Here is a 15,433-nt window from a genome sequence, read left to right on the forward strand (position 1 = left end):
CCCCAGTGGGGCGATGAATCCAAATTTTCATTGGGGACAATTGATTATAGATATGCTTCTAGTCTTCTTGTGTCTTATGTGGTTCAGACACCAGAGAGGAAAGGTGAGGAGAAGGAGCAGAACAAGGCCAACCGCACTGCCAGAGTCCAGCCAACTCCTCAGACGAGGGATGCCGCAGCTGAGAGCCCCAACACCCCCAACACCCCCAACACTGACAGGCGCAAGTGAGAAACCCTGTTTGTTTTGAACAAGAACGCAAAACATTTGTGTATTCAATACCAGTTCATTTTTAATTATGTTGTATCCAAAAGAAAAATAGAAATTCTATGATTTTATTCAGAAGATATTCTGCATGCTACATAATAATGGTTCAAATGTATATAATACTGTGTATGTATATGTAATTTGTGGATGTTGGTGTGTTTAGGTTCCAGGCTCCAGTCAGAGACGAAGAGTCAGAGTCTCAGAGGAAAGCTCGCTCTCGGCTGATGCGGCAGTCTCGCCGCTCAACACAGGTACTGCTGCTTATCGGTTTATTAAAAAGAGTTTAGTTCAATTTAATTGTATTTCAATATAACAAAATGTTTTTTCTAGAGCAGCAACAGCAGTGTTTACAACAGCAAAGTCACTTTATAAACTGTAGAATATCTCCCTGGAAACAAATCTAGAATCTAAATCAAATAAATAGATTATTTTCTATGTCCATGTTCAGTCACTATCACTCATTCATCCTGTCCTCTGTCATGCTCTTAGTGCTAATGTGGCTTCATTACTGGGCAGATAAGGCTGGTAGAGGGAGGAGGGCCTGGCAAGAAACATGTTATGATATGTGGCTAATTAGGCTAAACAGTCAGGCCCCATCCTGTCAGCTTCTGTTTTAGTTTGTTCCTAACGGTAGACCATTAGCCTAATGAGTGTGCTATGGCTAAAACATACCAGCGGTGATGGGAGACTGGGAGACTGGGAGACTGTGGACCAAACGGTTGAAAACATTGCTTTTCTGCAACTTTACACTTGTAGAACAGGTGTTTTGATAAATTACCTTTATTGGCCTTTTTCCTTTTATTGTATGTACAGTAACATGCATAGCCTGCCAGCTGCTGTAAATCAAACAGACGCCGACAGCATTCCTGATATTATACCCCAAAAAACAACTTTTTTATTCCTTTTTAAATAATAGAAAATTATTAATAACACATTTTAATAAACATGCTGACATTATTTTTGACTACAAAAAGGGAGGACTAAATGTGACTTCAGTTGGACTTAAAAAAAAATCTCAAATTCTTCAAATGTAGAAGTCAGAAATCCAATTCAGAACTGGGTTTTAAGGGGGCATCCATACTGCTTACAGAGGGGGTCTGAACTGCGATAATAATGTGTTAACGCAAATTCGTTTTAACGCCACTAATTTCTTTAACGCATTAACACAACTTGCGATATTTAGGCTGTAGTGGGCTCAGTTTTAAAGCTGGAGTGAAGATCGACCGAAGGAATCCATCGGTACCAGCCATGTCATACTTGTCCTATATTTTGGCGAGGAAAAACTGGCATGGACATTTTCAAAGGGGTCCCTTGACCTCTGACCTCCAGATCAGTGAATGTAAATGGGTTCTATGGGTACCCACGAGTCTCCCCTTTACAGACATGCCCACTTTATGATAATCACATGCAGTTTGGGGCAAGTCATAGTCAAGTCAGCACACTGACACACTGACAGCTGTTGTTGCCTGTTGGGCTGCAGTTTGCCATGTTATGATTGGAGCATATTGTTTTATGCTAAATGCAGTACCTGTGAGGGTTTCTGGACAATATCTGTCATTGTTTTGTGTTGTTCATTGATTTACAATAATAAATATATACATACATTTGCATAAAGCAGCATATTTACCCACTCCCATGATGATAAAAGGATTAAATACTTGACAAATGTCAAAGGTACATTTTGAAGAGATAAATAAAGTGTGATTGATTTGCAGTTAATCATGATTAACTATGGACAATCATGCGATTAATCGTGATTAAATATTTTAATCGATTAACAGCCCTAATATCTTTACATTTATTCATACTTTCCTTTTTCTGTCTTACTATTCTATGACAAGGACCTGAAATTTGCACTGTATAGTCACATACTTTAAGCTTTCACAATATGTTCACAGTGCTGCACACTGCTGTTGTGGGTATTAGGAGCTCTATTAGTGCAGTCAGTACGACAGATACTCACACATTTGACTGCTAAAACCAAACACTGTTTTTGTCACTTTTTATCACACACAGTTTAGAATGTGTGAATAATTGACTGAGTAATGATGTGGTTAACCTGTTTAGGATTCTGCACACCTACCGAGTTACAGATGATGTCCTGCATCAGTATTTTATTTCTTGATGGAGAGGCAGCATATTTTTACCAAGAAACTGTTCAGTTTTGAGTACAATATAAGGTCTCTGAGTGATTTGTTTTTGCTCTGTGCTGGCAGGGTGTGACTCTGACAGACCTGAAAGAAGCAGAGAAGACCGTGGCTAAAGCCACAGATCCACCACCTCGCAACATCCAGCCTGTCAGCCCCATCGTTACTGTCACGCCGGCTGAAAGGGGTGAGTGAGGATGAAATGCTAGAGTCTCTTCTGTTTACAAGACCACCAAATAGAAACATACACAGTATGTATATTTTGGGTGGGGTGCTGAAAGGAAATGAGGTTTTCTCACACGGGTTCTCAGGGCTACTGCCGCTAGTGTGGAACATTAGGTGTGGTTTATCATAATACTCATAAGGTTGTGGGTTGTGTACATCTTCCTCTTTATCGTGTTTTTGTCACTGCTTTCCACACTCCACCCTTTTTTTTAGGGGAAACTGAGCATTTCCTCTTCTGATATATATGATTGACACAATGTTGAAATAAAGCAGCCTATTAGATCAGTAAATACATCGGGTCAGTTTAGACCTGCAGTTAACCATCTGGAACATTAGCTCACAAAGACAAACAGCATTTTGTTCATGTTAACTGAGCTCGCTGCTCTCAAGTCTCAACCTGCAGATCTGAAGTAGAAACTGAGGGCAAAGATGAGACCACTTCCTGTTTTACATAAAGTTCCATTTGGAAACGAATCTACCTGATGACTGCATAGTTGCTTAGATCAATCCTGAACTGAGCTCCAGCCTCACATCTGTCAAGCACCTTTTGCGTTCTAGCTATGTTTGTTGTATGTAGGGCTGGGTCACATTTAAAAAAAAATGACAATGCCAGTACCAATACCAGTAGCCTTAAAGTGATACCGATACCAAAAGAGTACTTCATTTGATACCCATCATGTGACTGGAAGGTGTGTGTGTGTGTGTGTGTGCGTGTGCGTGTGCGTGTGCGTGTGTGTGGGCAACAAATATGGATTAAAGCAGAATATTTTGTTAGATAAAAACATGTTGTGAATTATGGAAATGATTACATCTATCCTTTTTCAATAAATTTTGAGTTTTGTACTGAGAACTGACTTAGATGATTACAGAGATGAGGGCCGGGTGTCAGCATGTGTGTGTGTGTTTTAATAATTAATGTACATAACAAGTTTACAGATTATGCTTTTAAGGGCATGGAGAGAAAAGATGAACAGATACACTTTTCATGTCAACACATGAAGCAGATGAATGATTTTTTTCCTGCAGTGACAGCAGGCCACTAAAAACACTGCAGCCATTGTGCCTAATAGGCAAATATTAACAATGCACTTATACAAAATTAGACATTAAAATAAGAACAAACCATTTACAAGAATTGAACTCAACTGCTGCTCTGGAGTTATTGGAAATGTTTGGATCACACAAGTCTGAAACAATCCTACTCAGCTGCCGTTCTCATGGTGTGAGCGGTACCGGAGAGAAATTGGAGCGGGGTTGCACGGGAGATGAGGTGACGCTCCAAACTTTAAAAAATCCGCTCTGCACTCCTTTCAAATTCTTCCACTCATGCTCCCCGTTTTCTTGTGCTCCTCTCCACTCACATGCTCTGAATATAGTCCTGTTTTTCTAGATCTGGGCACAAACGGATCGATAGCAGGTATCGTTGGATTGAAGACGTTTCGATACTACTTGGTACTGGGTTATTTCGGTCGATACCTTAAATGTATTGAGTTCCGATAGCCAGCCCTAGTTATATGTTATTCAATCTTCTTGGGATCTTTACAGTGGCATGGAATGTGGTTAGTTAGATTTTTGACTCAACCAAAAGTTCTTCAGTAGTGTTTTCTGTGGACCTCCATGTGTTTCAGATACAGACCCGGTGAACCAGGTGGAGCTGGAGGGAGAGAAGCGTCTGGGAGTGAAGGACAGGAGGAGAGGGAGGAAGGAGCGACGCTCCACTGGTATCGTTCAGCCAGGTGGAGAGGTAAGAAAGAAACATCATCTCAAACAAGGCGGAGAGCTCACCGCCAATCAGGTCAAAGATTTTTGTTTAACAGGCCAAAGCAGAGGTTTGCTTTAATTCACTTTTGCAGCAATGTATGAGTACTGAAGTAGGGGAAGGGACAGCCGAACCAGTTCCTCTTTGCATGATGTAACTGAATAGTTGATGAGCACACGCCTGAGTCGTTGATGGGAACTTTACTGACAGGAAGTCATAATGATGTGTGTTTCTAGTAAAATGTTTTTGACTGACATGCATTGAGGTTAATAGCTCTTAAACCCTACCTACCGGCCAGTAAGTGGAACTCGTCATTACAAACACACGCTGTGCTGCCAGACTTTGTTTTAGAACTCACAGAACTTTATTTTGAACTCTAGTGGGGATCCCAAATTTTCCAAAAATAACAAAAAATGCCAGACTGAATTTAGGAAACTGTGTACAAAATGGTGCTCAAGGCAAATAATATAGGAATATTTCTATGTGATGGAATAGAGCAGCTACAACATTTGAGCTTCAGTGCAGCATATACCATTTAAAAAAAAATACTGGAACAAGCTGATACCGATTGTATATGATACTTTCAGACAATGTAGAATAAGATGATTTTAACAACTTAAAAGCTACTTAAAGCTGCAGTAGGCAGTATATTTTTGGCATCATTGGGCAAAAATCCCATAATAACCTTTCAGCATATTGTAATTCAAGTGTTCTGAGAGAAAACTAGACTTCTGCTCCTCCTCATGGCTCTGTTTTCCGGCTTTAGAACATTTAGCCGACGGGGGAGTTTGACCAATCACAGGCGACTTCAGGGAGAGAGCGTTCCTATTGGCTATGGCTAAGAGATCCTGCCTAGTTTGACCGTTTGGTCGGAGTTCGCGAGTGATTGACAGCTGCTCGGAGACGGTTGCTGGACAGCCGACCCTAGGTCGGCTCTGATTGGTTGTTTACCTCCGATCTGTGAAACTGTACCGAAACCAAATGCCGTTAGGAGCACTGGAGGACACAGAGGCACATGTTTTTTTCAGGTTACCTGTTTCATGTACTACTGTCAGGATATAGTGACCGTTTTATACAAATATTTGTTTTTAATCATATTTGCTCCAATCTGTCTACTTCAGCTTTAAGGGGAAACAAACGGGGGAAACCAAATAATGAATGAATAAAATGTGCTTTAGAAACCTTTGAATGTATCCCATAGGAGAGTATCAGATTTATTTGATGTGATCTTCCCTGTTGTGTGTATTATTTCAGATTAGACATGCTAGTAAGGTGCTGTTATAACTTTGGTGCTGTGCAGCTGACTGTAAAACTTTCTGATTTTCAGAATGAAGATGAGGATGATCATTTGGATGATACAAACAGTAACAGTACTTCCAAGTAAGTGTTACTGTTTTAATTCGTGTGTGTTTGGTTTCAGTCCTTAACTTTTTCCCTCCCTGTGACATTTTTTTTTAATTTCACACATTTTTCAGACAAGCTGGAAACCTGAAGATTAATTTGAGATGCAGCTCAGCACTGTGTGTCAAGTTGTTTGAGTCAAAAATCACAAATCACAAAATAATTCATTTAAATAAATTGTAAAAGTGCATAAGGGCTAATAACATTATGATGGAAGGATATGATGGTCATCCCCATGCTCTATTATGTCTCATAAATGGTTGCAGACATTTTGCTGTTTGCTACGTGTCTAACACATTTTAGTATAAAAACTATCATACAATACATAATTCCCTGATGCTTAGGCCTGGCTGGGAGTCAATTTAGGACTGGTGGGCCACGAGGCTTGCAATACACAAAACCCTGCCCTGTGTTTGTGGAGGATTCTCTGTCAGGTTTTTAAAAGTTTCTTCTGTGTCTCTGCAGTGAGGGACAACTGGGAGACTCGTCAGCTGACTACAGAGAGGTACGTGTCTGAGCCTCTTCTCTCAGAAAAGCTCACACATTCCTGAAAACCACACCTGAGGGCTGAAAGTGAATTATAGCTGAGATCTAGATAAACCAGGACAGGAATGATACCCAACAAGCTTTAGAGAGAAATGAACAGAAACCCCCAGAAGCCTGTACTGTAGCATCAACCAAGCTATTTCCACCTGTACTGCACATTAGATGCTTTTATCTTCAGGCTGTTGGTAGTCTGAAGGTCTATGTGTGTGTGTGTGTGTGTGTGTGTGTGTTTCCCTCTAGCTGTACTATCAGGTACTGCAGGAGAACCTGGCTCTGAAGGACAAGCTTCAAGAGAAGGAGCTGCTGCTCAGCCAAAACAAAGTGGAGCTGGAGAGACTCCAACAGGTTCGGCAGGTTTGCTGCTACATCTGACCTTTGTGTGTGTGTGTGTGTGTGTGTGTGTGTGTGTGTGTGTGTGTGTGTGTGTGTGTGTGTGTGTGTGTGTGTGTGTGTGTGTGTGTGTGTGTGTGTGTGTGTGTGTGTGTGTGTGTGTGTGTGTGTGTGTGTGTGTGTGTGTGTGTGTGTGTGTGTGTGTGTGTGTGTGTGTGTGTGTGTGTGTGTGTGTGTGTGTGTGTGTGTGTGTGTGTGTGTGTGTGTGTGTGTGTGTGTGTGTGTGTGTGTGTGTGTGTGTGTGTGTGTGTGTGTGTGTGTGTGTGTGTGTGGAGGGGTGTTAGAGACATGCTATGTGCCATAACAAGGAGAGCGTGTGAACGTGGACAGCAGCACAAACCATCCTTTAGTAGTAGTTATGATTCAGTATCCATTTTAGCTGTCCTAGACTGCAGCAAGTGTGTAGTTGTACGTCACCTGTATGATTAGTGTTTGTCTCTGTGGCAGAGTCAAGAGAGCGGCACAGACAGACCGGCCCTCCTGGAACTGGAGAGATTCGTAAGTCTGCTTTTTAATACATCTGTTCTTCCAGGAACAAACCTCCTGTACTTTGTACATAAATACTAATATATATTAGGTCTGTCAATCGATTTAAATATTTGATCACGCAAGTTAATCGCACATTTTGTATCTAGTAAAATGTACCTTGAAGGGAGATTTGTCAAGTATTTAATCCTCTTGTCAACATGGGAGTGGGCACATATGCTGCTTTATGCAAATGTATGTATATATTTATTATTGTAAATCAATGAACAACACAAAACAATGACAGATATTGTCCAGAAACCCTCACAGGTACTGCATTTAGCATAAAACAATATGCTCCAATCATAACATGGCAAACTGCAGCCCAACAGGCAACAACAGCTGTCAGTGTGTCAGTGTGCTGACTTGACTATGACTTGCCCCAAACTGCATGTGATTATCATAAAGTGGGCATGTCTGTAAAGGGGAGACTCGTGGGTACCCATAGAACCCATTTACATATCTGGAGGTCAGAGGTCAAGGGACCCCTAGTATGACATTTTTGAAGAAAAAAAATGTGTCCCAATGGATGTCTTAGATTTTCTAGTTTCATAGAAATGATGATGCCAGTATCTTCACTCTAGCTTTAAAACTGAAAATCACAAGTTGTGTTAATGCGTTAAAGAAATTAGTGGCGTTAAAGCGAATTTGCATTAAGGCGTTATTATCGCATTAACTTTGACAGCCCTAATATATACACTGTATATACAGCACATTTCTGTATCACAATAAAGAGAAAAGCATAAAGGTAGTTAATGTTAGTTTTAGAAATCAAACAGAGCTTTAATTTCCTGTTCTTCAGTTGAACTGTGAAGCTGTGGTGGTTGATGTGTTCTCTGCATGTACTGTATACTTGGCTTTGTAAGGTGTGACAAAATATAAGCCCAGAGAATGACTGTATGTTAACAGCTCTACCAGTTCAGCAGAGCATGAAGCCAGAAACAATAGAAGGACTTGCTCACTGTTATATGAATATCAGCAGGTGAAATGTGTGCTATGGCAGCCTCTGTCAGTTAGTGATGTTCAAACTGTTGTTCACAGGAGAAGTTGGCCCTCCAGAGGAAAGCAGTGGAGCTGGAGGATGAGCTGAAGGTACGGATGTCCACTTCAACACTGATAGCTTACTGTACTGAATTAGCGTTAGTGTAATCATTTGACTGTCTATTCTCAAATAATTACAGCAAGTATAACAGTTGCATGAGCAATGATGCTTTCAGATGGAAACCTCAGAGTGAATGTCCAAAAAGAAAAGTTTAGAGAAATTGAGTTTATTGGATTAATTATGTGTTACACAGGTAAGCATCATCAAAAGCATCACATAAGCCAACTACATCAAGAAATTTGGTCCCTTACAGGGCATTAATTTCTTTGCTCAGCACTGACATGTCCTCAGCACCCAGTCACTCCCTCTCAGCTCCTCCATCTTTAAGGAGTTGTAAAATTGAGTGGTAATGATGGTCATCCCCATGCTCACTTATGTCTCATAAATGGTTGCAGACATTTTTGGGTTGATACCATTTCTTCCACACATTTGGTGCTGAATTTAACAATTTTTACCACTGGAGAACTAATAAAACTGATCAATAATCTGTCCAAAATACCACATTAAGACACCAAGACCTTGAGGAACACCATAGAAAAAAACATGCTGGGATTTGGGATCAACAACTTTTGACATTTGGAGATTTCTGCAAGAATTGCATTTTTTGGCGATTGGGTGGCGAGCACTTCTGTTCTGGAATCTGCTCAGAAACCCCCTTATTGTCAATGTAGCTAGAGAAGCCATCCATCCTCTGAATGCTCTAGGTCTCTAGTCTGATCCATCCATCCTCTGAATGCTCTAGGTCTCTAGTTTGATCCATCCATCCTCTGAATGCTCTAGGTCTCTAGTTTGATCCATCCATCCTCTGAATGCTCTAGGTCTCTAGTTTGATCCATTCATCCTCTGAATGCTCTAGGTCTCTAGTTTGATCCATCCATCCTCTGAATGCTCTAGGTCTCTAGTTTGATCCATTCATCCTCTGAATGCTCTAGGTCTTTAGACTGATCCATCCATCCTCTGAATGCTCTAGGTCTCTAGTCTGATCCATCCATCCTCTGAATGCTCTAGGTCTCTAGTTTGATCCATTCATCCTCTGAATGCTCTAGGTCTCTAGCCTCTGAATGCTCTAGGTCTCTAGTCTGATCCATCCATCCTCTGAATGCTCTAGGTTTCTAGACTGATCCATCCATCCTCTGAATGCTCTAGGTCTCAAGTTTGATCCATCCATCCTCTGAATGCTCTAGGTCTCTAGTTTGATCCATCCATCCTCTGAATGCTCTAGGTCTCTAGTTTGATCCATCCATCCTCTGAATGCTCTAGGTCTCTAGTTTGATCCATCCATCCTCTGAATGCTCTAGGTCTCTAGTTTGATCCATTCATCCTCTGAATGCTCTAGGTCTTTAGACTGATCCATCCATCCTCTGAATGCTCTAGGTCTCTAGTCTGATCCATCCATCCTCTGAATGCTCTAGGTCTCTAGTTTGATCCATTCATCCTCTGAATGCTCTAGGTCTCTAGACTGATCCATCCATTCTCTGAATGCTCTAGGTCTCTAGTCTGATCCATCCATCCTCTGAATGCTCTAGGTTTCTAGACTGATCCATCCATCCTCTGAATGCTCTAGGTCTCAAGTTTGATCCATCCATCCTCTGAATGCTCTAGGTCTCTAGTTTGATCCATCCATCCTCTGAATGCTCTAGGTCTCTAGTTTGATCCATCCATCCTCTGAATGCTCTAGGTCTCTAGTTTGATCCATCCATCCTCTGAATGCTCTAGGTCTCTAGTTTGATCCATCCATCCTCTGAATGCTCTAGGTCTCTAGTTTGTGGTTGTAAAGTTTCATGAGGCTGTGATTATCCTAGAGGTCATTTTATACAGTGAGGTCAAGTTTAAAAAAATGGTCTCACTACAAAGAAATGTCTCCTATGGGGACTAACACAATCACACATGAATGAATGAATGAATGAATGAAAGACTTTATTTCGAACATATAATAAATAAAAACAGATACAAAATAATAACAAACAAAACAAGAGTTATAGTGTCCGAAAAGGAGTAGGTAGAAGAAAAACTTATATTACCCTACCCCTTTCTCACTTCTCCTCTATTAACTCATATATCATAGAATGATAATATAATATAATATAAAAACTATCTCAGATTTATTTACATCCCAAGTTGAATATATGAACAGCATCCCAAATTTATTTACAACCCACAAATACATCCGCAGTTAAAAAGTATATAACCAACCTTTAACACAACTCTTCTTCAACCATGTACCTCCCAAAAATATCTTTCTTGTATAGCTTTTTAAATTGATTTATATTTGTGCTCCCCTTCAACCCATCACCTAACCCATTCCACAAATCCACCCCACAGACTGAAATACACATACTCTTCTTTTTTGTACGAACACAATGCTTTTTAAAATTAAATTTTCCTCTTAAATTATAACCCCCCTCCCTGTCACAAAACATTTTTTGAATATTGCCCGGAAGTGAATTATGTCTTGCTTTAAACATAATTATTGCGGTTTTAAATTTGACTAAATCCATAAATTTCAATGCATGTGACTTCAAAAACAGTGTGTTCGTGTGTTCCCTATATCCCACATTATTTACTATCCTGATTGCTCTCTTCTGTAGTATGCATAATGGTTGTAAGTTGCTTTTATAAGTGTTACCCCAAACTTCTACACAGTAATTCAGATATGGTGATACAAGTGAAGAATACAGAATGTGCAGTGATTTATGATCCAGTGTGTGTCTTGTTTTCCCTAAGACTGCTATGCTCTTTGCCAGCTTTGAATACACATGAATACAGTGATGGGAATAAATTAAATAAATAGGGTACTATTTATGTAATTCCAACTGTTTATGGACCCCAGTATGCAGAAATATTCAAACAGACCATTTTAGAATAGGAGACAATAACACATTTGTACTGCATTTAAAAAACTGCATGTGATTATCATAAAGTGGGCATGTCTGTAAAGGGGAGACTCATGGGTACCCATAGAACCCATTTACATTCACATATCTGGAGGTCAGAGGTCATGGGACCCCTTTGAAAATGGCCATGCAAGTTTTTCCTCACCAACTTTTAGCCTAAGTTTAGAGCGATATTTAACCTCCTTCCCAACAAGCTAGCCTGACATGGTACCAATGGATTGGAAGACAGTAAAGTCGGTTTGGATCGTCTGCAATCCTGAGGGTCTCAAAGGGTTAATGTAGCTTGAGGGGATGTTGCTCTGGCATTAGCTTAGTGGTTTAAAGTTGAAAGAGAAAGTTGGGGTGTTTCTCAGTGGGGTTGTATGGGGTACTTATCTATAGTCAGTGTATTACCTACAGTAGATGACGGTCGGTACGCCCCCAGTTTGGAGAAACAGATAAAAGATAAAAGAAAGGCCGCCAAAACTGTGGCTAACGCGAAAACACAAATGGCCCTCTCCTCCAGTTGTTGTGAGAGAGAGAGAGAGAGAGAGGAGAGAGAGAGAGAGAGAGAGAGAGAGAGAGAGAGAGAGAGAGAGAGAGAGAGAGAGAGAGAGAGAGAGAGAGAGAGAGAGAGAGAGAGAGAGAGAGAGAGAGAGAGAGAGAGAGAGAGAGAGAGAGAGAGAGAGAGAGAGAGAGAGAGAGAGAGAGAGAGAGAAGAGAGAGAGAGAGAGAGAGAGAGAGAGAGAGAGAGAGAGAGAGAGAGAGAGACGTATACATATACATATACATATATATACATATACATATACATATACATATACATATACATATACATATACATATACATATACATACGTGGAAAGTGAGTGGAGAAGCAAGTGAGAGAGAGTGGTGGCGACAGGAGTGAGTAACGTCATCGACTTCGGCCCCAGCAGGAAAAGTTCCCAGAGTTTGGTTTGTCCGTTCTGGGCTACTGTAGAAACATGGCGGACTCTGTGAAGAGGACCAGCTCCCTATGTAGATATAAAGGGCTCATTCTAAGGTAACAAAAACACAATGATTCTTATTATCAGGTGATTACACATTAAAGAAAACATGCTTATTAATATTATATTCCATTTCTGCCAATAGATGGCTAGATGTTTTTTTTTTTTATATTTTTGTCATTTGAGCCTTTATTGACAGGACAGTGGATAGAGTCTGGGGAAAAGGGGGGAGAGAGCCACAGGCCGGAATGGAACCCGGGCAGCGTGGTTAGGACTCAGCCTTGTTAAATGGGCGCCCGCTCTACCAACTGAGCTATCGGTGCACCCAGATGGCTAAATGTTACATACTGCTCCTTTTAACTGGGGTTCACACTATTCAGCTTTCTACAGCTCATTTTATTCATTTCTAAAGATCTTTCACCATGTGTGATTCCACAAAGGCAACATTATCCCATGTTTGAAAACTAATGTAATATTGTGTGATTGCATTTTAAAAGGTGTCACATTTGCTTATCTGACCAAACTGAAGAGGTCAGTCATAGCAACCATGTGTTTCTTATTGCACCACCACAAGTCCAGTGGTTACTGTTCTATTTGAGGGAGTGTTTAAGCTAAAAACACCAATGTTTCATCATGTTTCTGTAGGTTCTGGGGGATCTCAGAGCAGACAACCAGAGGCTGAAGGATGAGAACGCCGCCCTCATTCGAGTCATCAGCAAACTCTCAAGATGAACCTTAAAAAAAACTTATTTGGAGATAAAAAGTATTACAGGATTCTTCTTCTGCCCAACTCAGAAGACACAAACCGGGAAGGTAGACGGCAGCATCAAACACCTGCACAGCACATTCAGCAGTAACTGGAACAGCATATAGATTTCAGGGTTCTTAGCCTGTGTTTGGGCCTTTATGTTTTGGCAGATCTACTGTATAACAAGCTGAACTGCACCTCCTGTGGACTGACAGGACGTTCCTGTTCACATCCACTTTTATATTAAGACTTTATTGTTGTATTTTTTATAACTGGAATATTTTAATGTGCTTTGCTCCTCTGATACTTTGTATAAAAATCTGTATTAAGAGACTTAAAGCCATGCACAGTGCTAGATAGCCTTCTTGACCTCTGAAGAGGTGGAGAAACAAATTGCCAGTCAGGTGTAGGGGGTGGTTACTAGAAAAAGACAAAAAAAAGATTTACTGTAAATGTGCCAAAAAGCAGCCCGTTGCATGTCCTTTGGGTCAAAACTCCCAAGTGGTCATTGTTGTTTCTCAGGATGAGTCTTGGGTCAATGCTTTCTGTTTTGGCTGACTACTGTAAAGGTGGACCAAATTTGCATGCTCATTTTTCCCTGCTCCTCTGAATGTATATTTAATATGTATATTTATGTACAGGGGCCATCTGTCCTGACAGTGATGTAAAGGTGTTGTCACGGTATCTGTTGTACAAATGACGGAGAGTTTTGGGTGCTAATCATGGAAGTCAGGTGCAGCTCATGTTCAGAGGGATTTTTACAGAAAATGTTTGTTACAAATGTCAGATCTTTCAAGAGCTTTAGGAGAACGCATGCTCTATCATTACTACTGTAAGTCAGTAGTCATTTTGCTTTACCATTTTGACTGGACGCTTCTGAAAGCAACAAACCTGAAGCTAAGTATTCACTCTGTGACGGACGGTTGTTGGTATTCAACAGAAAGGCCAGATTGGTCAACATTTGAATGTTTACTCCAATTTTCAAGAAAAAACTTGCATGTCAAATTGTATTTTGATGCTGTGCCTTTCGATATACATTTCTAAGTAATATTTCTATTTTGCTTTGGCAAACATACACTGTTAAGTATAAAATACATTATGGGCATAAATTATTACGGTTCTGTTGTTAATGGCTTTTTTTTTTTTTTTTTCATTATCTATTCATCAGATCCCCGCCCCCCCACCCTCCCCAAACCCCCCAGGATAGTATGGCTAAAATTGAAGTAATTGAGGAAAATGTGTTGCCATTATATGTTCCGTCTACGACAGAGCTAAGGTTATGTTTCAACTGTTAAGTACATAGTATGTCGAAAAATGCGACGAAAAATAGTCATAGTATATCATGTCGAAAACGTTTATGAAAAAAGTCGTAAAGTATGTCGGAAAATTTGATGAAAAAATAGTCATAGTATATCATGTCGAAAAAGTTAATGAAAAAAAGTTATACTTTCTGAATTTCTGATCCTCAGGTTAACAGGAAGGAAGAGGCCCCGGAGCTGTTGATGTCTTACACAGAAGGTTTATTGAAGCTTGATCAAGGAGCAATTGTCAGGCCTCCACATTGGTGTGCTCTCTGCGTGAAGGCCTCACAACTCTGCCCTTCCTCCCTGGTTTGTTGGCATGTTATACACCTCTCTCTGAGACCTGTGTGATGCCTGGTGCAAACCATTGCGAACAAATTACTTCATACATCCCCCATGTGCCACATATGCTAGCACATGTAGGTGAGCGCAAAGACAGATATGGCTTTCATGGTAATGTTTATGTGTTAAGTGGCTCAGAAACTATGTTCTTAACAGAAATCAATGTTTTTATTAATGGCCATGAGTCAAAAAGAAATATAATTATATGTGGTGACCCTCAAGAATCCATATTAGGACCTTTAATATTTCTTATTTATATAAATTATCTTGCTGTTGCATCTAATATCACATTTCCATTGCTCTTTGCAGATGACACTAACCTTTTGCCTCAAAATGAGATTTGACAACTCTATTTATTCAGTGAACTAAATCCTGATCTTCACAACTACTCAATATGGTTTCAAACAAACAAGTTGTCATTCAATGTCAAAAAGTCTAATTTCATGTTATTTGCAGGTGATAAAAAATATGATAGCAAATTGAATTCCATATTCATAATGAAGAAATAATTAAAGTTTCATTAACATGTTTCTTAGGTATTCTGAGAGATGACAACCTCTGCAATAAGGTCACCAAATCTCTTCGGATTCTGAGAAAAATAAGAGCTTTTGTACAAAATACATGTCTGTTAGCATTATATTATAGTTGAATTTATCCATATTTAACTTACTGTAATATTGTTTGGGCAAGTACTTTTCCAACTTATCTAAACAAAATATTGCTACAGAAACAGTATTAGATTAGCAACTTTTGTCGATGCTGTTATATCAAATGAACCACTTCTTATTTTTTATTTTTTTTGCATTATTGACTATATTTGA

General features: G+C 39.9%; 1 protein-coding gene across 8 annotated transcripts in view; it reads left to right on the forward strand.

Annotated features, from left to right (window-relative positions):
• Positions 1-14,078, forward strand: part of ppp1r12c (protein phosphatase 1, regulatory subunit 12C) — a 22,628-nt gene extending 8,550 nt beyond the window's left edge. For 2 of the 8 annotated variants that reach the window (XM_074627331.1, XM_074627355.1), the window contains exons 11-20: positions 88-224; positions 428-515; positions 2,481-2,598; positions 4,265-4,380; positions 5,723-5,775; positions 6,262-6,301; positions 6,583-6,696; positions 7,180-7,230; positions 8,299-8,349; positions 12,867-14,078. In XM_074627331.1, the coding sequence (XP_074483432.1) occupies positions 88-224; positions 428-515; positions 2,481-2,598; positions 4,265-4,380; positions 5,723-5,775; positions 6,262-6,301; positions 6,583-6,696; positions 7,180-7,230; positions 8,299-8,349; positions 12,867-12,953 (855 nt within the window). In that variant the 3' untranslated portion in view covers positions 12,954-14,078. Of the gene's footprint in view, positions 1-87; positions 225-427; positions 516-2,480; positions 2,599-4,264; positions 4,381-5,722; positions 5,776-6,261; positions 6,302-6,582; positions 6,738-7,007; positions 7,120-7,179; positions 7,231-8,298; positions 8,350-12,866 lie in introns of those variants that run through there. The other 6 variants (XM_074627321.1, XM_074627350.1, XM_074627341.1 and 3 more) reach the window with 4 other exon arrangements.
• Positions 14,079-15,433: the final 1,355 nt, after the last annotated feature.

Source organism: Sebastes fasciatus, chromosome 3 (assembly GCF_043250625.1).
Source record: "Sebastes fasciatus isolate fSebFas1 chromosome 3, fSebFas1.pri, whole genome shotgun sequence".
Lineage (NCBI taxonomy): Eukaryota > Metazoa > Chordata > Actinopteri > Perciformes > Sebastidae > Sebastes > Sebastes fasciatus.